The 23,844-nt window shown below is 40.5% G+C and overlaps 1 protein-coding gene across 2 annotated transcripts in view; it reads left to right on the top strand.

Moving 5' to 3' along the window:
• The window catches only part of Tnpo1 (transportin 1), an 85,281-nt gene that overhangs the window by 20,250 nt on the left and 41,187 nt on the right, over positions 1 to 23,844 (top strand). The window contains exons 1-6 of one of the 2 annotated variants that reach the window (XM_048368498.1): positions 9,880 to 9,957; positions 10,056 to 10,169; positions 11,874 to 11,949; positions 14,164 to 14,313; positions 17,959 to 18,065; positions 21,667 to 21,800. In XM_048368498.1, the coding sequence (XP_048224455.1) occupies positions 10,065 to 10,169; positions 11,874 to 11,949; positions 14,164 to 14,313; positions 17,959 to 18,065; positions 21,667 to 21,800 (572 nt within the window). In that variant the 5' untranslated portion in view covers positions 9,880 to 9,957; positions 10,056 to 10,064. Of the gene's footprint in view, positions 1 to 9,879; positions 9,958 to 10,055; positions 10,170 to 11,873; positions 11,950 to 14,163; positions 14,314 to 17,958; positions 18,066 to 21,666; positions 21,801 to 23,844 lie in introns of those variants that run through there. The other variant, XM_048368497.1, reaches the window with a different exon arrangement.

Below are 23,844 nucleotides of genomic sequence, written 5' to 3'. Positions count from 1 at the left end.
ACAATCCAGTTCCTTGAGCTAACCAGTTATTTTGTTTGTTTGTTTTTGTTTTAACATCAGCTTAGCGGGACATCTGTGGCTCACATAAGTAATCTTAGCTACTCCTGAGGCTGAGATGGAAGGATTTTGGTTTGAAGCTAGAAAAGTCAGAAAAGACTTACTTATCTCCAGTTAATTTCCAAAAAAAAAAAAAAAGCCAGAAGTGGGGTTGTGGCCCAAGTGGTAGAACGCTAGCCTTGAATAAAAAAGGTCAGAGTCAGTGCCCAGGTTCTAAGTTCCATGATACTGCCAGTAATTTCTGAGCTCTGTCATAGTATTTTAAGAGTATTACAAATTTGTGCCTTTTTATGCATTCCTACATAGAAATCAGCAAGGAAATAATGTTACTTGTTGTAAGTGCTACTTTTAACACAAGCAACTCTTTTAATTGACTTACATATTTAATGAAATATGAATTAAAGCAGTTTAGATTACTGAAAACATTGAACCCAAAGTAGGAAGTCTTTTAGCACTGAGATTAATTCTTCACTTTACAGAGTATTTTGAAAATTAAATAAGATAAAATATGAAAGTACACCAGGCTCTGCTGGCTCATGCCTATAATCTAAGTTGAGGCTCAGGAGGCTGATATCTGAGGGTCGCAGTTCAAAGCGAGTGAGCAGGAAAGTCCATAGACTTTTTTTTTTTTTTTGGCCAGTCCTGGGCCTTGAACTCAGGGCCTGAGCACTGTCCCTGGCTTCTTTTTGCTCAAGGCTAGCACTCTGTCACTTGAGCCACAGCGCCACTTCTGGCCATTTTCTGTATATGTGGTGCTAGGGAATCGAACCCAGGGCCTCATGTATACAAGGCAAGCACTTTTGCCACTAGGCCATATCCCCAGCCCCAATCCATAGACTTTTATCTCTACTTACCCACTAAAATCCAGAAGTGGAGCTGTGTCTCCTAATGGTAGAGTACTAGCATTAAGCCGAAAACCTCAAGGACAGCGCCCAGCCCCTAAGTTCAAGCTCCAGTACCAGCACCAAAAGAAAAAGCTACTTTGCAAGTTATTAAGCATTATATTTACTTAAAATCTTGGTAGCAGTCAGATCATACCTTTAGTGTTTGAAGAATCTGACTTTTTTTTTTTTGTCCTGGGGCTTGGACTCAGGGCCTGAGCACTGTCCCTGGCTTCTTTTTGCTCAAGGCTAGCACTCTACCACTTGAGACACAACGCTGCTTCTGGCCGTTTGTATTTTGCCAATCAAAGACCATAATTTTGTACTTGGTTTTACTTATACTTTATTGGAAGTAAACATGTAGCTTCCCACAAATCTCAACTTTACCTGTTTCCTTTTCTTTCATCCAACTTAAGGGCAGGTCCTTATCTAATCTGTCTCTGTTAAATTACTGAGTAGATGAACAGCATTTGGTAGCTTCTGACAGGTCCTTACTAAGTAATATAAATTATTAACTTTCAACTATGTGTTCTTAGGTTTTGGTTTTTGTCAGAGACTTTTTTACTCATCAGTTATGTATGTATCCATTCAGTGTAGCCTGCATTCTGTTCCTCTTTGTCCTGTTTTCTGTCATTTCTCCTACAGCTAGGACAAACACTGTGGCCCATTAGAGTAAGAAATAATGAAAATTTGGGGGAGCAGCTAGATGGAGTTACTGGAGTGCTTCTCATCTGGCTTAGGTTCCCAGTGATGACAATGTGCTTTGAAGGTTGAGAACCACTGTCTTAAGTTGCTTAAACATATGTGGGGAGTGAGATCAACTGTGAAAGCTGTAAATTCAGTGTAGGACTCAACAGGAAGCTGGTTCTTTTAAGAGAGACAAGAGTGTCATCAAAAGTTACATATGGAACTGAAGAAAATGTAAACCTCTCGAGAGCTATTGAGTTCTTGATGCTGTATGGAATAGAGGGAGGAGAAAAAAGAAGTGTAGCTAGCAAAGAGCATTCCTTGCATTTACCCATTGTGAAGTTGTGTGGAGGGGGCTGGGTGGGGGGGCAATGAAACCAGAGTGATTCAGTGCGCTTGGCTCTAAAGTCCAATGCATTTGGGCTTCAGCTCTGTCCATTCCTGTCTGTGTGACCTTGGGCATTGCTTAAGTTCTCTTAAGCCTATCTTCTTCTGAAAAATAGAGATAGTAATAGTAGATACTCATAGAATTAAATGAAATCGCTCATTTAAAGAACTTAGTATAGTAACTGACACATAGAAAGCGCTTCATTAGGGTTGCTGCAGTTTCAGACTTCGGTTTCACACAGATTTGGAATTGAATGCCCTCAAAGGCTACAGGCAAGCTGAGAAGGCTACTTAACCTCTTCAGACCTCTGTTAATATAAAATGGAGTTAATATCTATCTCATAGTACTGTTGTGAATATTAAACGAGTTGAAGTACAAGCTTGGTTGTAGACTGGATTGGATTTTGAGATCAAGTTTTTCCTTATCACCTAGTAACTTTAATACCAGATCAGATCTTATTTTTAAAAATATTTGTTAATATACCTCAGTATTTAAGAAGCATGTCCAATAATCTTCCAGAGTTTCCCGGAACTCTTAAAATTTTATTAAAATTTCCTTTTGAATCTACTTTTTATTTTTTGTTCTGTTAATTTTTCACCTGTTAGATACCAGTAAGTTTGTGCGCCAGAAAATTCCAATTTTTAACTTCTTAGTATAATTCCTCCAAGAGGTAAATTGGACCATTTGCCCTAAATAGTCGGTCAAGGGTGAGTTAAAACACATATGTCTAATACCATGTAACATATGCTGTCTTTCCTGTTCTTCTAATCTAATTGAGCTCATTTCCTTCACTGGTGTGGCTTCTCAACAGTTTTATTTTTCCCTCTTTTATGTTTATCAAACCCCGGATTACTCTATAAAATCTCTTCAAGAACTTTCTGGTTCCATTGACAGACATAGTTTAGTGGGCTTCTCCACATTTTGTACCTTGAACATTTAAATAATTTCCTTTCTAAAAAAGCTATCTATAGATTTTTTTCCTTTATACCATAACTTTTGGTCAATTTTTCAACTGTGTTTTATTAAATAATTATTTTCCTTAAATAGCATATTCTTTAAACTGTATTTCTTATTTTCTTATTTTCCTTGCTTATTGGAGCATCTTTTTATAAAAGCATTGTATAAGAGACATTTACTATGAAACGTCTACATATCTGACTGCCATTCAACAAATTTTATGCTCCATTTTTATCTGTCAAAAGAAAATAATACTTGGGTGCCAATAAGGGAATATTGTGAATATTAGATCTTTATATTTTGAGATTACATCTGTACTAATGTTTTAGATTTACTATTATTTTTACAGTAGGGAAGTAAGGTTGTTTTTTTTTTCTCATTACTAAATCACAAAAAATCAAACATGTGACTTCTGTTTTGTTATAGTGGGGGCTGAGTTAAGGACTTCATGTTCACTTGACTTGCTCTACCATTGAAGCCACATCTCTATTCCTGCTTGTTGCTCTTGTTTTTGTTACTGCTTTACAGTACATTTTTATTTAATTTATTATATTATTATGCCTTGGGAGAATTGTGATCTTTGGAATTGAAGCCTCCTGGGTAGCTAGTATTACAGATTTGAGTCATCCGTACCTAGCATGTGATATCTTTAGTATGTTAAAAAAAATTATTAGTTACCAGTTTACAGAAATTGATGTTTCTCTTGAAAAGCTTAAAGAGTGAAGTCTGATTTCTTTATTGTTATTTGTTTTGGTGTTTTGAAGCACAGGCTGGCATTAACTCAAGATTCTCTCTGTCTCAACCTCTTCTTAATTGCTGGGATTACAAGTGGGTACTACCGTACCCAGTGAGAATGGACTCTGGAGTTACATTAGTTGGATCTGAATCATAGTCTGTTATCTGCTAGCTGAAGATACTGTCAGTGTACCTTTATTCATAATGTTAACAGTAATAGGTCTTTGAGTTGCAAGGTTATTGAGTGCTTACAACCTGTCAAAATTATTGACAAAATAATAGAACGTTTAAGTTTATAATGCAGTTTTTTAGTTTTTATTCTTGGTGCCAGTACTGGGGCTTGAACTCAGGACCTGGGTGCTGTCTCTTAGCTATGTCACTCAAAGATGGTGCTGTACCATTTGAACCACAGTTCTACTTCTGGCTCTTTGGTGGTTAATTTTAGATAAAAGTTTCATAGACTTTCCGGTCCTGCACAGTCAAGTCTTTTCGGAATTGCAGTCCTCAGACCTCAGACCTGAGTAACTAGGATTACAGGCCACTGTGCCCAGCTAATCTAAATGTAAGGGCCAGAGTTTTTGGTAGTATTTTCTCTTTCTATGGACTATGATTACTCCTTCCCTAACAAACCACTCCATCTTAGAGGCAGGTTGGCCACTTAGGTTTTCCTATGGTTTCTCCTGCCCTCATTGCAGCTTGATGGACTTTCAAAATCATTTTTATTATTAATAAATGTAAGAGTTAATGTAACACTGAAATTACAGAGGTGAAGATGAACTCTTCTCAAATCCTACTTTCTAGCACGATTAATCCTATCCCAAGTTTTTAATCTGATCATGTCTTTTCGGTAGGTTTAAAACCCACTTCATAAGCTTTCATCATGGAGTGTCCTTAAAATCCAGACTTCCTAACATACTACAAACTCCTCCTTGCCTCTGCCTTTCTGTTGAATTTGCTTTTGCTTTTTGGTAATTTGTAGTAGGTCTGAGTTGAAAAGTCACTTCCTCAATGAAGTCCTTTCCAGACCTCCTAACCACATTAGCATGATGCCCTCCTGGTAACCTCCATTTCCCCTGCCGTTGCCATCTCCACTGAGGCGCTGCTGCTCTCCAGCACAGACTTGGTAACTGAGAAATGCTCTTTTTATTTACAGGGTGAGATACTCACCATGGAGAATTGTCTTCAGTCTCTGTGACTCATGAATGGCCTGCTAGGTCATATATATATAGATAGTTTTCAGAGTCAAGAGCCTCAGTATGAGTATTTACACACACACACACACACACACACACACACACACACACACAACTTTTGCCAAAGTTTTAGAATTTTCCAGGAATAAAAACTATTGTGTTACTGAAGAACTGTTGTACCTTGTTTTGTTTGGAATTCTACCATGAATTGTTTTCCATTTGGGGAAATCATGTTACTGGTGGAAACATTTATTCATAGTGATTCAATATATAGGTAGAAACACCTGATTGACAAATATTTGTTTGCATTTAATTGAAATTAGAAGAAAAAAATTAAAACTCTGACCCAGATAAAGAAAATTCTCCTTTTCCTAATAATGTATTTGCTTTTCTCTCTTATTACTCTTCCTATGTACTTCATTATAGACAATCTGTCTGGCTCTTACAGTAAACAAGAACTTAGTGGGAACAAAAAGCTGTTTTACTTAACCTTGAATCTCCAGTTACCAGGCACATTAATTACTTAATATTTATTCAGTTGAATTAGTAGCAAAATAGTAGTATTTATTTAACAAATGCTTATTGAATCAGACACTGCTAGTCAAAGAGGACAAAACGACACTGTCCTTGCTTTCCAGGAACACATGATCTATTGCTAATACCTTTCAGTAATTGTAATACAATATGACATTTTTGAGAATGGAATTTTCTATAAGCTATAGGTTTGCAATGAAAAACACTTAAGTCCTGTGGAGAGATCCTGGAAAAATCACAGAAGAGAAATTGTATCTAGTACCAATCATAATACCAAGGCAGACTGAATAAATATTTGGAAGCCAAACACGGTGGTACATGCTGATAATCTAGTTTCTTGGGAAGTGAAGTTAGGAGGCTCCTACTTCAACGCCTACTGGGGCAAAAGTTAGTAAGATCTTGTCTCAGAAACAAGTCTGGTGGTAGGGCATTTTATGTAATCCCAGCTACTCAGGAGAGACAGAGGGAGATGGATCACAGTCCAATGCTGATCCTTTTAAAAGCATGAGACACTGTGTAACATAAGCTAAAATAAAGGATGATGGTTCCGTTGGTAGAGCCTTTGCTTAAGCAAGTACTACCAAAGTGAATATTTGGAAATTCAGTGAATGAGGATAGCTCTGTAGAGTGAGAAAAAGGTTGCAAATGGTCAAGTTTACAGAAGACATCCTAAATGGGAAATTCCTATCCAGCAACTTGTACGTGCAAGCTGGATGTTGAATTCTAGAAGCTAAACTTTTCCCCTGTAAGTAAAGAGCCATTTCATGAAGAGACTCCTTTCATAAAAGTTTAGCTTTTTATCTCGCACATGGTAGAAAACAGAGGTACCTAATACAGTCATTACAGTACCATTGTGTAGTTGGGAAACTGAGGCTTTAGGGATTAATTTAGTTGCCCAGATTTTCATAGCTACTGAGTGGAAACTTTGAGATTCAAACTGAAGTCAGTTGTGTCTTCTTCTCCCGTCTGCTTTTTGAATTACTTTTTTTTTTTGTTTGTTTGTTTTTGGCCAGTTCTGGGGCTTGGACTCAGGGCCTGAGCACTGTCCCTGGCTTCTTTTTGCTCAAGGCTAGCACTCTACCACTTGAGCCACAGCGCCACTTCTGGCTGTTTTCTATATATGTGGTGCTGAGGAATCAAACCCAGGGTTTCCTGTATACGAGGCGAGCACTCTTGCCACTAGGCCATATTCCCAGCCCTTGAATTACATTTTACAGTCCCACCAACAGATAGGGTAGATACTGTCACAAATTCCAAGAGTCTGGCTTCAACAATAGCAAGTTCAAAATTTCTTTGTAAATTTAACAATTTGGGACCTGGTATGGTTTGCTCTTACATGGTATTTTTTAAATCTGGGTATCAAATTCTGTTGTTTAAGAACTTGTCTTTGGGTTTAATAAAATACCTTTTCTGCTAACATGAAGGTCATGGACTGGTCAGCATGGTTTTAGGTTAAAGGAGAAAATTTTGAAGTACTACCTTTTTTGAAGACATTTAGGTCTGAGTCTTCAACACCCCAAAAGAATAACACACAAAAGAATAACAAGTAGTAATTACTTAAATGTGGCAAGAAAATCAGTTGTTTTTTTTGGCCAGTCCTGGGCCTTGGACTCAGGGCCTGAGCACTGTCCCTGGCTTCTTCCCGCTCAAGGCTAGCACTCTGCCACTTGAGCCACCGCGCCGCTTCTGGCCGTTTTCTGTATATGTGGTACTGGGGAATCGAACCTAGGGCCTCGTGTATCCGAGGCAGGCACTCTTGCCACTAGGCTATATCCCCAGCCCAGAAAATCAGTTTTAATCTTAATATTCTATTTAACATAAATGTTATTTAAGTAAATGATTTCTACCGCATATAATACTGGCAAGTGTGGTTGCCTTGAAATGCTTCAGATATATCTAATTAACCCAGCAATGAAGGACTGACTACTCGGGGGTGAGATTCTTCCTAACTTTAATGGCTATTAAATGTGGTAAGTTCTGGAGGTGGGTGGTGGTAATGGTTGCACAACAATGAGAGTATACTTGATGCCACTGAACTGTACACTAAAAATGATTAAGCTAGTAAATTTTACATAAGTATATTTTGCCCCAATTTACAAGAAAAGAGTGCACACAAATTTAAAGTGCCCAGATATCTCTTACCAATTAATTATCAGTCAAATATTTTTAAGAGCCTTTTGTTACAGATGACTTAGGAAAGGTGTTGGGGAACATCTACCCCAATCAACATTCTCTAGTCAGATATTCTGAATGCTGAGCACTTTGAAAAGTAAAACAACCCTATTTCTTTGAGTGCAGGCTAACGCAGGAAGGTTGGTAGTGATCTGATTCTATGGGAGGCCGTCCTTTGGGGGAATGTGGTGGTGATGAAGATGCTTTTTACACCGGGCCACTGTCAGCCTTACGTGGGTACATCTGAGGAGATAACTTATATAATGGCAAGTCAACTCAGAACTGAGCCTTAGACTCACATTTCCCTACACTTAGTAGTAACAGGGGAAAATGAATTGTCACTTGTTACTTTCACAAAAATTGAAAGAACACGCAGTATTTATATTGTGGCAAGTATGATGCATAACCTTTTGGAAAGTGCTATGGTATTAACTGTTAGGTTAGCCTAATAATTCCTCTGGCATCCTACTAATGTTATGGGACAGTAGCATGAGGGTCTTCGTGGGGCTTTTTCTTTGGTGATGTTTGTAATGGCAAAGAATTAGTGGAAGTCAAACAGGAAATGGTTGGACAAATTATGTGCTCTCCATTTGAAAGACAAATGTGTATCTATCAAAAGGTAAGATAAATCTCCATATATTGGTCTGGAATAGTAGTCATGCCATGTTATATGTAAAAAAGTTGTACAGTGGACCGCGGTGGTGGTACACACTTGTAATAACCAGCTATTGGAAAGGCAGTGGTTGGGAGGAATGAAGGCAGTACAAGGCTGGCCCAGAGCAGAAGTGGATGGTCTTAGCTTGAAAGAAAGCTAAGTCAAAAAGGACTGGAGATATGGCTCAAGTGGTAGTGTCCTTGCCTACCAAGCACAAGGCCCTGACTTCAGACTTTAGTATTGCACCCCCAAAGAAGAAAAAAGCTATATTGTAAAACTGTATTCTATGTATAAGTTTATACTGAGTACGACTGGGAATAGAGAAAGGTGTCGACAGATTCACAGAGCAAAGCTTGGTGAAAAAATTAACTTCCTTGTGTAACCGTATCTAATTATTGTAATATACTTCATGCAGTTTCTTAAGTTCTTGAAGTTAGAAGAGAGAAATCTCTAATAGGAATTATACTAGGTGGACCAGAGGGGTTAATAGGCTGAGAGTGGGCAGTAGTTACGGTGATCTCCATCTTAAGTTGAATTGGTTACACAACTGTGTTCACTTTGTGCTTACAATTTGTGCAAATTTGTGTCTAGTGTATCAAGTGGACGTTTGTAATGGAACACTATTCTTAAACTTTAATTGTGTAATATAGATGGCAAGAAATAACAATTATAAAAATTGTACATAAACAGAATGAAGTCTGGCATCAAAACATAAATAGTTCATAGATGTTATGTCCAGAGAACACTTGTGGGGTTTGGTGGTTTAGGGCGTTAATTGAAGGTGGTGGAGGACAAAGTCTGATTAGAGGATATAAGCAGGGAACAAAGGTGGAGGAGAGAAAGCGTTGTGAAAGGAAAGGAAAGCCAGCCTCACTAAGGTGGTATAATGGGGGGGGTGTAACCCCTACTGGGAAAGGGGCTTTACTTGAGCTGTCAGAACCACCGTGTAACAAGGATCGTACTCACCCTCCTCCTCCAGCAAAATGCCTTCCCTGTATTTGCAGGATGGTTACGTGGGTGGTTAGGCTGCTTTGGTTTTAACGGGACCGCCCGCCCGCCCGCGGCCTCCTCGTCTCCATGGGCTGTGCCCGGCGCCGCCGGGGAGCCTGTCCGCTCTGCCTTCGGCCCTTTTCCTCCCCGGTGGTCAAGAAGGGGCAAATAATACACAAACCCCCCCCCGCCCCCCGGGTACTGCCTGGCCCTGGACGCCGCCCGAGTGCGCCCCGCGCCCCGCGGTGGGGGCTGCGGAGTCCCGGAGCCGGAGCTCGGTGGGGACGCGGCTTTCCCGGGCCTCGCGGGGCGTCGTGGGGAGGGAGTGCGTGGGGACCCTCCTCCCCCCCCCCCCCCGTGGCCATGGCTTTCGGGGGGCCGTTCGCCGGCGCCGTGGAGGGGCCGGCGCGTTCCGCGGCTGGGAGGTCGGGGACCCCCCGCCCTCCCCCGGCGGCGCGGCTGGGCCCGGGCTGGGCGGGGAGCCGGGCCGGGCGGCGGCGCTAGGACCCAGGGGGCTCCGGGCGCGGATCTGGGCCCGATTGCGAGCCCGCGGTGACTCAGTCGGGTCGGCTCCTCGCGCGCGGCGGCGGCGGCGGCGGCGGACGTTGGCGGCCGGGCCGGGCGGAGCGGAGCGGAGCTGCTGCGCGCAGGGCGCCGGGCCGCGCCGGGCCGCACCGGGCCAGCGTCCTCCGGCCTCGGCGGGGGCAGGTCGGGCCGGGCCGGGCGGGCGGGCGGGCGGCGGGGCGCGGGCCCGGGCGCGGGAGTAACGCCGGCTCCTCTCTTCCTGTGTCTGGCTCTCTTTGCAGCAAACCAAGATGGAGTACGAGTGGAAACCCGACGAGCAAGGGCTTCAGCAAATCCTGCAGCTGCTGAAGGAGTCCCAGTCCCCCGACACCACCATTCAGAGGACCGTGCAACAAGTATCCTTCCCGCGGCGCGGCCCGGCCCGCCGCGCGCCCCGGCGCCCGCACCCCCCCCCCGCCCGCGCCGCCGCCCCCGGGCCCGGCCGGCCCCGCGCACGCGGCTCGCGGCCTCCGCGGCGGGCGGGCTTCCGGGGCGGCCGCCGCCCGAGCGCCCGACATGTGCGCGGCGGGGCGGCCGCCACGTCCCTCCCGGCCTGCCCGCCTGCCCGCCGCGGGGGTGGGGAGCGGATGGCCGCGCGGGCGCGGGCTGGGCCGCACCAGGCGCCCCGGGGCGGCGGGGCCCGGCGAGGCGGGAGCGGGAGGCCCGCGGCGGGCGGCGGGGCCGGGGCCGCGCGGGGGAGCACCTGTTGCGCCCCTGGCACGCCGGGCCACCTTCTGGTGAAGGCCTCGGCCCCCGTGGCCGCGGAGCGCGTCGTGTAGCGGTTTTTCTGCCTGTCGGAGCCGGAGCCCCTGCCCCCGCGCCCGGCCCCGGAAGGGAAGCGCCCCCCGCGCGGCTGCTCCGCCCGCCCGAGCGTGCGGAGCGGGGTGCGCGGAGCGGAGCGGAGCGGAGCGGAGCGGCGGGAAGGACATTTTGTTGGCGTGCGCTGTGGGCGCCGAGGAGGACACCGGCCGGCCGGGGTGGCGGCGCCGGGGCGCCGGGGCGGAGGCCTTCCTCCCGCGCCCCCGAGAGAGCCAGGGACTTCCACGTCCCCGAAAATCCAGAAACGTGCCCGCCGTCTATTTTTAGGGTGCGAATGCCGACCTTGTTCTTTGTGTCTCCTCGGGGCAGGACGCGTGGAGCGGCGGCTCGGTCCACCCCGGGACCTCGGGAATATAAGTAGAGGCGATCCAAGTGGTGAGAAAGCAGGAAACAGGGATGAACCGCAGACGGCCAGGAACGAAAGCAAGTCAGACCTGGCCGGCTAGCTCTTGGTTGGAGAAAAGGAAGTTACACCTTGGGATTTTGATAGAAAATATACTAGATTGCAATTTTGTGAGTGTGCTAGTCCTAATAGAAAGTACACAAAATACAGTATACTTGGCTAGAATTTACATTGGAACCCTAAACACACAAGCCTGTAGTAAATCTGTTCTGTGTCTAGCATTTTGTATCATGGATTTAATCATAAATTTAGGTCTATTTAGCTGAAAGAAATGATTTTGTGTTAGTAGAACACAGTTGCACGCATATTAAGGGTTGCGAGTCAGGACGTGAAAAAGACTGAGAAGCATGATTACATCGGCGTGGCCTGCCATCCCCAGCGAGGTCCCTGGGTCAGTGCACGTGGGAGGTCTTGGGTGGGAAGGAGAGTGGAATTACCGAGGTGCATATCACCACCGCCTTGGTAGGCATGAATAGCATTTTATCTTATTTTTAGTATTTTTAAGTTTATTTCCCTAGATGACCTTTTCTGTAAAACATGTTTTTATTTCTTTGGGATGCTTTAAGTTTTTATCATTTTATACTTAAGTGCTTCTTTTGAAGGTTGTCAGATCTCTGTTTAAAGTGTTTTTGAACTTGTGAAGGCTGAAACTGGACTTCCTTTTGTTGTAGTGAATGTAATTTATAGAATATTTCGGCATAAAGTACTGAAGAGACTCAACAAGCACTGGAGTGTTTTTGAATAGTGTGCCAATTAATAAGTCTGGGCTTAAAAATGCTTGTGTTGTTTTTTGTTTGTTTTTCATGAGAGAACTTTCCTTAACTACTGTTTGTTCTAGAAACTGGAACAACTTAATCAATATCCAGATTTTAACAACTACCTGATTTTTGTTCTTACAAAATTAAAATCTGAAGGTAAGTAGGGTTTGTGTTGATAATTGTCTTTAAAACTTTGACCGTATGCTGGAAATTACTTGAGAATATTTCATTTTCTAGTAGCCCCCTGCTTAGTGTGTGGGATGTGCCTTGTCACGACCACCCTGAGTGTCCAGCTGCGTCATCAAGGTTTGTCAATTGGGTGTTAGTATACAACATTCTCATCTTCACAAATAAGACTGTGTTGCAAAATTTGCATTGGAGTTTTGCTTCATGACTTGTACATGAATACAATGCTGTTTTCTTTTTACACACAGATCAAACCAAGAGAAAAGTTGTTAGTCTTTTGACTAATGTAGTTCTATACTTAATGACCATATTATTTAAAATTATTTACCAAAGGTGATATTTCGTTCATAATTTTTTTGGAGGGTACTGGGGATCGAACCCAGGATGTTGGACTTGCTAGGCAAGTGCTTTGCCACTGAGCTACATCCCAGCCCCTTGTTCATAAACTTCTGTAACTTTTTAAAAGTTTTAACAGTATACTTGAAGCTTTCTCATAGCTTAACATTTAAAATTTTAATTTTATGGCACTTGGAGGCCTAATCTGATTTTTAAGTTACTTGTTTCTAATAAGCGTAATATGTCCTACTAGACATTTCACAAATACTTATTGAGTACCACCTCTTTGACAGGGTACTTTATAGGCTCTTGGGAACTAAATAAAACAAAGATCTCCCCTTGAAGGAGCTTATATCATAGTAAGAAGCGTATTTTAAGTATTATTTTAGCATTGAATATTCCCTTCCTGAAACATCACAAACATAGAAGATATTCAATACATATTGACAGCTAGCCTCTAAATGAAACTCCCTATTCAGTGATTTTGAGAAGCCATATTAAACACACTGCACTTGGAGAAGTAAACTAACAAGGTTTATTTAGACTGATACTTAAGTCATTTAACCTTTCTTGCTTCTTTCAGCTTATAAAATGTCCATGTTAGACAACCAGACCATCCGTAAGATTTCTGCTCCAACCTCTAGCAGGTTAATGATAGTAAAGTCGTACAAATCTTATAAACATTTAGATTTTGGTAATTCATACACACTGTGGTGATTTTTACTGAATTGTTTTCAAATGATTTTCTAGTTAACTTTGTGGGCTTTTAATTTGTGATTGAGGGACATGGTAGAAAAATTTAGGTTTTAAAAACTTGGAATTCTTTCAGCATATCTTTAAATCAGTAGTAAATATTCTAGCTTGGTAAATATTTATGATACATTGTTTCTTAATATAGGCTTTTTCTTGCACAGCAATTTGTAATCAGTAATCCTTGCTAGGCACTGTGAGTATAGCTCATTGGCTAGAGGGCTTACCAGGCATGAGTAATGAAATCCCTAATCCCATCCCTATCATGACATAAGCCAAAATAACAGCAAAAACCTTAAAGAACTAAAAGATTTAGTAAAGGGAATGTTCTAATCTGTAATTAAAACATTTTCTTGAAAAGTCCAATTATATTTAATAATCTGACTACTCATGTTTTTGCCCTAGATTCCAAGTATTAAATTGTTACAGTATTGTACTCCTCACTTACTAAAACATTCTGGCATATAAGCATACTTCAGAAGTACTTTGTAAAATATATATATAATTAAAATAACAGCAAGAGTTGAGGAGCAGCTTCCATATAGACCTGTTAATTACAGAACCATGTAATTGTAATTATTCAGATCATCTTCTGCTCGTTGGTACACTTTCTCAAAGGACATAGTAGGAGTTTTATATTTGTGGAGTTTTATATACATGTTACTCTTGTGCTGACTCCCTACTTTTCCCCCACTAGGAAGATTGGGATACTGTTGACATGTCTAGTTTCTCATTTAAGAATCGCCAGTGGCTCACACCTGTTATCCTAGCTACTCAGGAGGCTGAGATCTAAGCATCAAGGTTCAAAGCTCGACCCCATAGGAAAGTCTGTGAGCCTCTTGCCTCCAATTAACTACCCCTAGAAAAGAGTAGAGCTGTGGTTACCCCACAACAAAGCATTATTAACATGTCAGCCATGCCCAGGGTGAAAAACCCTGAAATTATAATAATTTCTTAATAATCATTGACTTTTTTTAACTTCACAAAATAAATTGTAATGTTGCAATCAGCTATTGAATAGGAGTATTTCTAAAGTTACTATTGTTGGCACATTTTAAAACTACTTTGAAACTCAATAATGGTGTTACTTTATTGCAGATGAACCCACAAGATCATTGAGTGGTCTCATTTTGAAGAATAATGTGAAAGCACATTTTCAGAACTTCCCAAACGGAGTAACAGACTTTATTAAAAGTGAATGTTTAAATAATATTGGTGATTCTTCTCCTCTGATCAGAGCCACTGTTGGTAAGTTACATTACTTACATTGCTTATTGTGTTTATAATGGATTATTTATAGAGATGGCAGATTTTGTACCAAGTTTTATTGCTTTAGTACTAGTGGGGACATTTTCATTGACATTTAGGCATTTATGAAACAGTGTTAACAGTTAAGTAAAAGCTTTATTTTTTTAACCCAATACAACTGAGTCACTGGTAGTTGGTTAATAAAATTGGTTGGAGGAAGTGGATCTATCGCTCAAAGTGTTAGAGCTCTAGACTTGAGCAAAAAGACTCAGGGACAGTGCCCAAGCCCTGAGTTCAAGCTGCATGACAGAAAAAAATTGGTTGAAATTGAGACATCAATTGGGACCACTGTTTTCTTTGATTATGCAGCTGAAGTTCCTTTTTGTCTGTCTGCCAGTGTAATTTCTGATGTCACTTTTACATGTAAAGCAAACTTTTTGTTTTATAGAAATGATGTTCTTTAATAAGGGATTCTCCCCTTGATTGATATTTGCCTTGCTTACTCTTAACTGAATTATCAGGTTATTTAGTCTTTTTCAGGGTGTTTAACTTGCTTCCGGGACAAGAATAATCAATTAAAATCCTTAATTACAATGCTAGGTACATATATCAGTGAGTGGCAGCAAAGATAGGCAGCTCTGCTCCAGGGAATCCTACTTCTAGGAGCTATCCTTTACAAAGGACCTGGAACCTTGTGTTCATCTACCTGCTTGTGTAAATGCAAGTCACTGAAAGGATTCCTTAGTTTTGTACTTGTTTTTTAGGTTTCTAAAGTAATACTCATCCATTGTGAATTAGAAGCTCTGTGATCCACTGACTTCAACTTTGATGGATGGAGAGGGACTCCCGGGGTTATTCTGATGAGCTGTGTTGGTCCCAGGGCAAGAACTCCCAGCCTGGGCTCTTTTGCTCAAGGCTAGGACTCTACCACTTTCAGCCACAACTCTACTTCCTGTTTTCTAGTGATAAATTGGAGATAAGAGTCTGGGGGAACTCTTCTGCCTGATCTGGCTTTAAATCAAGATCCTCAGATCTCGGCCTCCTGAGTAGCTACGTTTACAGATGTGAGCCACCAGCTCTTGGCTTATATCTGTCTTTTCAGAGTACCATTTGGTCTAAGCTATAGTTCTTTGTGTCCTAAATTTAAAAGATGAGAAGTAATACTGTTTGTTGGAGAGCGGAGTGTAGTGGTGCTTACCTATAATCTCAGTGCTTACAGGAGGAGCAAGAAGTTTTGGTTTTTTTGTTTGTTTTTTGCCAGTCCGGGCCTTGAACTCAGGGCCTGAGCACTGTTCCTGGAGTTGTTTGGATTTGAATAACTGTTTTGGGTTGTTTGGGGATATTTATGTAGAACTTAACAATTGAGCCTCTGCTACCAAAAATTTAAACTGCCATAAAATCTGAGTCTTTTTGAGCATTATAAGATTATTTTTATTTTTGATTTTGGACTTTCAGATTCATGATCTTCTTCCTTCCTCTTCTCCCTCACCCCTTCCTTGTTCTTCTGTACAATTGAACTCAGGGCTTCATGCTTTCTACGCCGGTTCTCCACTGTGTGAACCATGACTCCATCCAGTCCCACTTTTTGCTAGTGCTGTCCTTGAATCACCATCCCCCAAATCTCAACCTTCTGAGTAGCTGAGCTTGTAGGTATGAGCTACTAGCACCCAGCAAGGTGTTTAAATTTTAAAGTTTCCATAAAGACATAGTATTTTAATATTAATTAGTTAATTAATATTAATTCAGTTTGAAATAAGCTCACAGATTGAACAGTTAACATTTTTATATGTTGCTAATTAAAAGTAAGAGTATTGTCCAGGCTCTGGTGGCTCTTGCCTATAATCCTACTCAGGAGGCTAAGATCTGAGGATTGCAGTTCAAAAACCAGCTTGGGCAGGAAAGTCTGTGAGACTCTTATTTCCAATTCACCACCAGAAAACTGGAAATGGATCTGTGGTTCAAAGTGGTAGTACACTAGCCTTGAGCAGAAAAACAGCTCAGGGACACCCCCCTACCCCACCCCTTGGTTTCAAGTCCCCCACTACTAGCTAAGAAAAATAAAAAGTATTGGATCCTCAGACCCCAAAATAAAAACAAAAAATTTCACTTTTGTCTTTATCTCCTTCTACCATAAAGTAGATGAGATCGTGGGGCCGGTTAAGTTTAGAATTTGTCAGCCCATCAGCATTGCTTTGTCTTGGGATAGTAGGGTTTGAACTCGGCCTTCAAGTCTATTAGACAGGCCCTCTACCACTACCTCTGCCTCCAGCCTTCATTGAAGTCATATCCAGGGCTTTCTCTTCATTTTTAACTTTAGGAAAGAATAACTGGTAAGAAACAGATTGTGCTGCTTTCAAATCTTGAAAACCATTTTATTGTAAGAGTTACAGCTTAAAAACACCATGAGTAAGCCTGGTGCATGGTGGCTCATGCCGATAATCCTAGCTACTTAAGAGACAGGATGTTCTTAGATGGAGGCTTTCTTGGGCAGAAAAGTCTTAAGACACTTCCTTTTCAAAATGACCGACAGAAAGCTGGACTGTAGGCCTGAGCAAGGGTGAGAACCTGACTTCAAGCCCTGTTATTGAGCAGGGGAAGGAGAGCTTTCAAAACATTAGTAATTTTTTTTTCTTAAAAAGTAAATACTTGTCAACAGCCTTAATGGCTAAATTTTTTTTCTTTTTTTCTTTTTGTCAGTCATAGGGTTGAACTCTGGGCCCCCAGTGTTGTCCCTGAGCTTTTCACCTGAGCCACTGCTCCACTTCAAGTTTTCTGGTGTTTAATTGGGTATAAGAGTCTAACAGACTTTGCTTCCTGGGCTGGCTTTTGAACCACGATCCTCAGCTCTCAGCTTTCTGAGCAGTTAGGATTACAGGTGTGAGCCACAGATGCCCAGTGCTAATGTTTCCTTGGTTTTTTGTTTTTTTTTTTAGCTCTTACTGTTGAGAGCAGTGTTCTCAAAACTTAACAGTGGAAATTCAAATAAAGTTTTAATTTGCTATAGTGCAATGATTTTATACATCTCACTGAATTTTCAAGATGCAGCATAGTAATGTACAGTTTAGCAAACATAATTTGTGTAATGTCAGAATTTATGTACTAACAATACTAGAAGATCCAGAATTACCAACATATTATGCTATATTACTATTATACTTAGTAGAGAAAATGTTAACTCAAAATTTTGTGTTGACAATCTGCTATCACAGCACAACTGCATAACCCAGTTGATAGGATCCAGTCAGTCAAAAACACATGATCATGGGGCTGGGAATGTGGCCTAGTGGTACAGTGCTCGGCTAGCGTGCATGAAACCCTGGGTTTGATTCCTCAGCACCACAGAAACAGAAAAGGCCGGAAGTGGTGCTGTGGCTCAAGTGGTAGAATGGTAGCCTTGAGCAAAAAGAAGCCAGGGACGGTGCTCAGGCCCTGAGTTCAAGGCCCAGGACTGGCAAAACAAAACAAAAAAGATTAGAAGCGTATCTGATTTGCTGTGGAGCTTTTCCATAGATAGGTTGTGTCAGTGATATTGGGGGGGGGGCCAATGAATGCTACTGCTCAACATGGTTTTGGAAAGTTTAAGCTCATGTACATTCTTAATGTGGCTGTGGATGGCTTTTCTAAAAACGTATGTTGTTTTCCAAGGTATTCTGATTACAACCATAGCCTCCAAGGGAGAATTGCAGAATTGGCCTGACCTCTTACCAAAACTCTGTAGCCTGTTGGATTCTGAAGATTATAACACCTGTGAGGTAAGTAACCATGCTTGCCTCTTACACTTTTTTGTTTTTCTTGCCATACTGGATAGTCACAACTTTTTGAAAAACATTTCATCTGAAACATACAGCTTCAAAATTTAGAAACCTCAAGTTACTCTTTTATGCTGTGATCATTTATCTTTACTGTTTTCTGTAAAGAATACAATATATGCTGCAAAAAAAAAAAATCTAGCTAATAAAGAGGCTAAGACTTGAAGATTTTGAAGCCACCTTAGGCAGAAAAGTCTCTGAGATTCTATTGTTAACTATTGGTTAACTAGAGGCATGGCTGAAGAATTAAGGTGTGCCACCTGGAGCACACAAGCCCTATATTTAGGCCTCAGAATGGGGGAACTATATAACATAAAACAATCTTATATGTCCTGCAAAGAATTACCTTCCGTTTTCTGTTTTAAAATTGTTCTTGGACTCTGTTAATATTAATTTTTATGCTTAAATTTTACTGTCTTGGTCTTCAAAAGTGACTTTATTTCACTTGATTTTTGAGAATGTTAGTAAAAATAAAAATTAACACATTTCTAGCATAGAGGAAATAGCTATGGGATATTAATTATGTGTTCCTATTTTAATTAATCCTTTTTATCCCATCTACAGAAGTTGGATGCATATACTTACATTTAATGTGTGAATAAAATTATCCTTTGTCCTTTTTTTATTTGTTGAGGTAAATGTTTAATGTTTGTCAATGACCTTATAGGCTTTGCTCAAAATAATTTTCTTATATATTGCTTGTATATAATAAGCAGCCATTGTCAAGCTTAGTAGTTGATCTGATTATTTTTTATAAATACACAAAGTTACCAAATTTCTGGCACTATTTTTAAGTTTCCCTAAATGATTTTCATGGTGTTATTGAATAACGTTTTCTTTAAATAGCATTTAAGGTGTGTCTACCTTGTCAAGTATTTTTTTTCCTTTTACCACTGATAAAATCAATAGAAACTGTTCTCTTTGGAGGAGTGAAGAGAGCCTATGGATTTTACTTCTTCTACAGTCTGTTAGTGTTAATGACTAAGTATCTCTTTGAATTGCCAAAGTCTTCTAAAAAAAAACAAAAAACCCGAAACTCACATATAAGGAGACTACTTCCTTGGAACCCTTGTAATGTTTTTTTGGAATTACATTGGTAAAATTAGAGAAAGACTAATACTTAGTCATCAGTTAACAGCTGAATACTTTAAAAAATAATTTGATGTATGGAAAACATAAAAGATGGAAATTTAAACTAGCACTGTTCAAGAATAAAAAGTTTAAACTGCTTTAATATAGAAATTACATGAACACTGTTCTCAACTACATATGTAGGCTTTACAGGTATTAATATGGAATGGTTGCTGAATATTTGTTGAGGTTTTCATTGATTATACTTTCTCTAGCCAGGGTTTATTTGACTATAATTGATTAAAGGAAGGAGCAAAAGAATGGAAGAGAAAAACATTTAGTGTTCCCTATGCAGAAAATGAGTATTGAGACACAAATTGCCTAGCAGCTTTTATACTTGTTTGTTTGTTTATTTACTTAGTGCCAGTCCTGGGGCTTGAATTCAAGGCCCCCATGGGCACTGTCCCTGAACTTCTTTTTGTGCTCAAGGCTAGCACTCTACCACGAGCCACAGCACCACTTCTGGCTTTTCTGCTTATGTGGTGCTGAGGAATCGAACCCAGGGCTTCATGCATGCTAGCCAAGCACTCTACCACTAGGCCATAGTCCTAGCTCCGCTTTTATACTTTTTAAACTGAGCAAATACTTACAGTTTAAGAGTTCCAGAGTTGTGCTGGTAAGGGAACTTACCTGCCTTTTCAGTTTAGCTTTTATGTTTAGCCTTTTTTAAAAAAATATTTCTTTAAAACAATATTATATCTCCATCTCCTATATTCATCCTACCTGATAATCTCCCTGAAATGACTCTTTGGTCCCTTTAGTTTTAAAAGGAGTGGCAGAGGCTCAGTAATCCATCTTGTATAAGCCACTTCATATTGTCTGAATGGCCTTGGCCCTAGTGGGAAAGAGGCACCAAAAAGTCATTTCTCTATCTAATTTAGGAGATGACATACTAAATTCATACGTCAGGCTTCATTGCATCGTAAGAAGCAAATTTACATCTAATTTGATTTTGATGCTTTTTAGACCTGGGGGTGTGGGGGCTGTATTGGGACTCGAACTTCAAGGTCTCGATGCTGCCCCTGAGCTTTGTTAGCTCAAGGCTAGTGCTCTTCCACTTGAGCCATGGCTCTGATTTCCACTTTTGGGTGGTTAATGGGAGATAAGAGTTTCATGGATTTTCCTGCCAAGACTGGCTTTGAATCATGATACTCAGATCTCAGCCTCTTAGGTAGGATTACAGGCATGAGTGGCTGGTACCTGGCTAGAGCTAAAACTTTAAGCCTTCATATTCAGATATAGCAATTTCAGCATGACCATTAAAATCCCTAATAGTTAATATATGTCAAATTTGTTTTGAGTTTTAAACTTGGACTTTTATATTTAATAGATTTTGAGGCATTATAAGCTAAAAGAAATACTGAATAATTGCCTTAAAACTGTACCTTTGGTTAGACACTTAAAATTAACTTTACAGAGAATAAACACCAAGGTGGTGATGGTACTTTCAGTTTCTATATAATATGCAACAACTCTGGCTTATGCCTTTTGGGAAAAAATATGACTATAAGCAAGTAGTTGTCCATTTTGGTTACCTGCCCTTTTGACACTAGCTACTCAATAAATGGTGTGTGTGTGTGTGTGTGTGTGTGTGTGTGTGTGTGTGTGTGCGAGAGAGAGAGAGAGAGAGAGAGAGTGTTGTTGTTTTTGGTGCAGGTCCTGGGACATGAACTCAGAGCCTGAGCTTTTTTTTTTTTTTTTTTTTTTTTTTTTTTTTTGCTCAAGGCTAATGCTTTACCACTTGAGCTATATTAGCTGCACTTTGGTCTTTTTTTGGTAGTTAATTTGGAGGTCAGAGTGTCAAGGACTTTCCTACCTGGGCTGACTTTGAATGCTCATCCTCAGATCTCCGCCCCTTGAGTAGCTGGGATTTCAGATGTGAGCACCAGCACCATAATTGTCTCTTAATGCTATTAATACTATGTACTTCAAGAGGTGTGTTACAGTGGTTAAATACATTTCTGTGAAAATGTGCTTGTACATTCAGTTTGGCAAGTTAGGAGTACGATCATTGCTGACTTAAAATTAACAAAAATACTACAGAAGTAAAGCTTTTAGGTTAGATACTATTTATTTGTACCAACTTAATGCTAAAATTAAAGTATATCAACTGAGAGTTTAGAAACTCAGTGGTACAATTTCTGTTTTCATTTGAATTATTTGGCTTAATGGAGTTTAGAAGGCATTTTATATAAGCTGATAATATTAATTCATATAAATAGTATTTCTCTGTTTCTTCATACATGACTTTGGTTTGTTTTTTGAGACTCTCTTGCTACATAGACCAGACTGGCCACTTACTGTTTTTCCTGATTAGTCTCCTTAGTGCTGGGATTTCAGGCATGCACCACCATCAAAACAGGATATGCCTTTGTTTTTAGTGATCCTAATAATTTAAATGTGTTCTTTACAGGGAGCATTTGGTGCACTTCAGAAGATATGTGAAGATTCTGCTGAAATTTTAGATAGTGATGTGCTAGATCGTCCTCTCAACATTATGATTCCCAAATTTTTACAGTTCTTCAAGCACAGTAGCCCCAAAATAAGGTATTTGTATAGCAATTTTAAGTTTTAAGCTCTGGTATAAGCTTGACTACTGCCTTTTCCTGCAGTGATTACTCAGTGTTTGTGATTAGCAAAGTTCCATAAAGCTGAACTTAATTGAGATTTACTGTTTTTAATAACAATCCCATGAAATATCGAATTTTCCTGATGAAACTTTTATTATGTAGAATGTAGTTTTGTACATTCTACATGTTTAACTACTTTCAAACTAGATAGTATTTATGTTCATACTGAAGTTCTTTGAAGGTCAAGATTAAAGGGGGAATATTTGTAAATTAGCCATTCTGTCAAGTTCAAAGAGTTTCATTTGTGTCTATAAGTTTATCTCTATAATATCTACATGTATTTGTCTGTAGGAAGCACAGTGTTGTCTGATGTAATACTGGGAATTTGAACTTCTATTTTATTTTTTTGGCCAGTCCTGGAGCTTATGCTCAGGGCCTGAGCACTGTCCCTGGCTTGTTTTTGCTCAAGGCTAGCACTCTACCACTTGAGCCGCAGTGCCACTTCTGGCTTTTTCTATATGTGTGGTGCTGAGGAATCTAACCTAGGGCTTCATGCATGCAAGGCAAGCATTCTACCATTAGGTCATATTCCCAGTAAATTTGAACTTTTAAACATATCTTCTTTTTTGTTTGTTTGTTTGTTTTGTCAGTCTGAGAGTTTGAACTCAGGGTCTGGGTACTGTCCCTGAGCTTTTTTAGCACAAGGCTGGCACTCTACCACTTGAGCCACAGCACCACTTCTGGCCTTTTCTATTTATGTGGTGCTGAGGAATCGAACCCAGGGCTTCAAGCATGCTAGGCGAGCACTCTGCCACTAAGCCACATTCCCAGCCGTGGTCTGCTTTCTTAACCTGTATTCCTAATTCCTAGAAAAATACCTAGCATATAGTTAATGAAATTAAATATTTACAGTATTAACTTTGCAGTGAACCAAGTAACTTTACTAAATTTTGCCTAGGTACTGTACTTGGGGCATCCATCCATCCATTCATCTATCTATTTATTTATTGCTAGTCCTGGGGACTGGGACTCAGGGCCTGAACACTATCCCTGGCTTCTTTTTGCTCAGGGCTAGCACTCTGCCACTTGGGCCACAGGGCCACCTCCAGCTTTTTCTGTTGTATGTGGTGCTGAGGAATCGAACCCAGGGCTTCATGCATGCTAGGCAAGCACTCTACCACTAAGCCACATTCCCAGCCCTTGGGATTTTATTTTTGTGTTTGATTGTTATTACTATATAAGTACAAATTGCTGCCTAGAGAGAGTCCAGGGGCATGAATTTCGGTGCAGACTATATATTTTAGTTGGGCTTCAAAATGCAAGGCCAGGTAGAATTTGGTAAGTGACCATAATCCCAGCTACTATGGAAGTGGGGATGAGATTGGCAGAGTTTCAAGACCCTGGGAGGGCAGTTTGAATGTGCTGCTCATTTCAGTAATCCCAGTACTTGGGAGGCATCCTAGCTAGCTTGACTCAAGCAAAAGCGTGGGCCCTATATGGAAAGCAAAACTAAAAGCAAAGGGATTGAGGATGTACCCCAAGTGGTAGAACCTTTGCATACCAACCATGAGGCCTAGTGCCACCAAAAAAAAGCCCTTCCAGTGACTGCAATTTTAGCAGTGTTTCAGAGAATAAGAATCTCTTGCTTAAATTGTCTTATCTACTTTTTAAACTAATTTAACTACTTTTCATCTCACAGTAGTAATAGATTTTGTAGTGTTCAGTGGAAACTGATAGATGTGTATTTCAGGTAGTACAATATGCATAAATTTTAAAAAGTGTTATTCTTTGTAGCATAGTTAATTTATATCTCCGTGGAATAATCTCCAGTTATTATTTTTAACTAAGGTGATCACCATTACATATTTTGCTTCAGTTCTGTGAATCTTACCTTTTTTTTTTTTAAGCAATTCTTAGCAGCCTAAAGAACACTGGAAAAATCGATAGTTTATATTTGAGATAGAATCTAGTGTTTGTTTGTCTGGGCTGGCCAGTGGACCATGGTCTTTGCATTTACACTT

This window comes from Perognathus longimembris, chromosome 19, assembly GCF_023159225.1.
Source record: "Perognathus longimembris pacificus isolate PPM17 chromosome 19, ASM2315922v1, whole genome shotgun sequence".
In the NCBI taxonomy this organism is placed as follows: Eukaryota; Metazoa; Chordata; class Mammalia; order Rodentia; family Heteromyidae; genus Perognathus; species Perognathus longimembris.
Note: the sequence above shows the minus strand (reverse complement) of the source record. Positions and strands in the feature narration are given on the sequence as shown.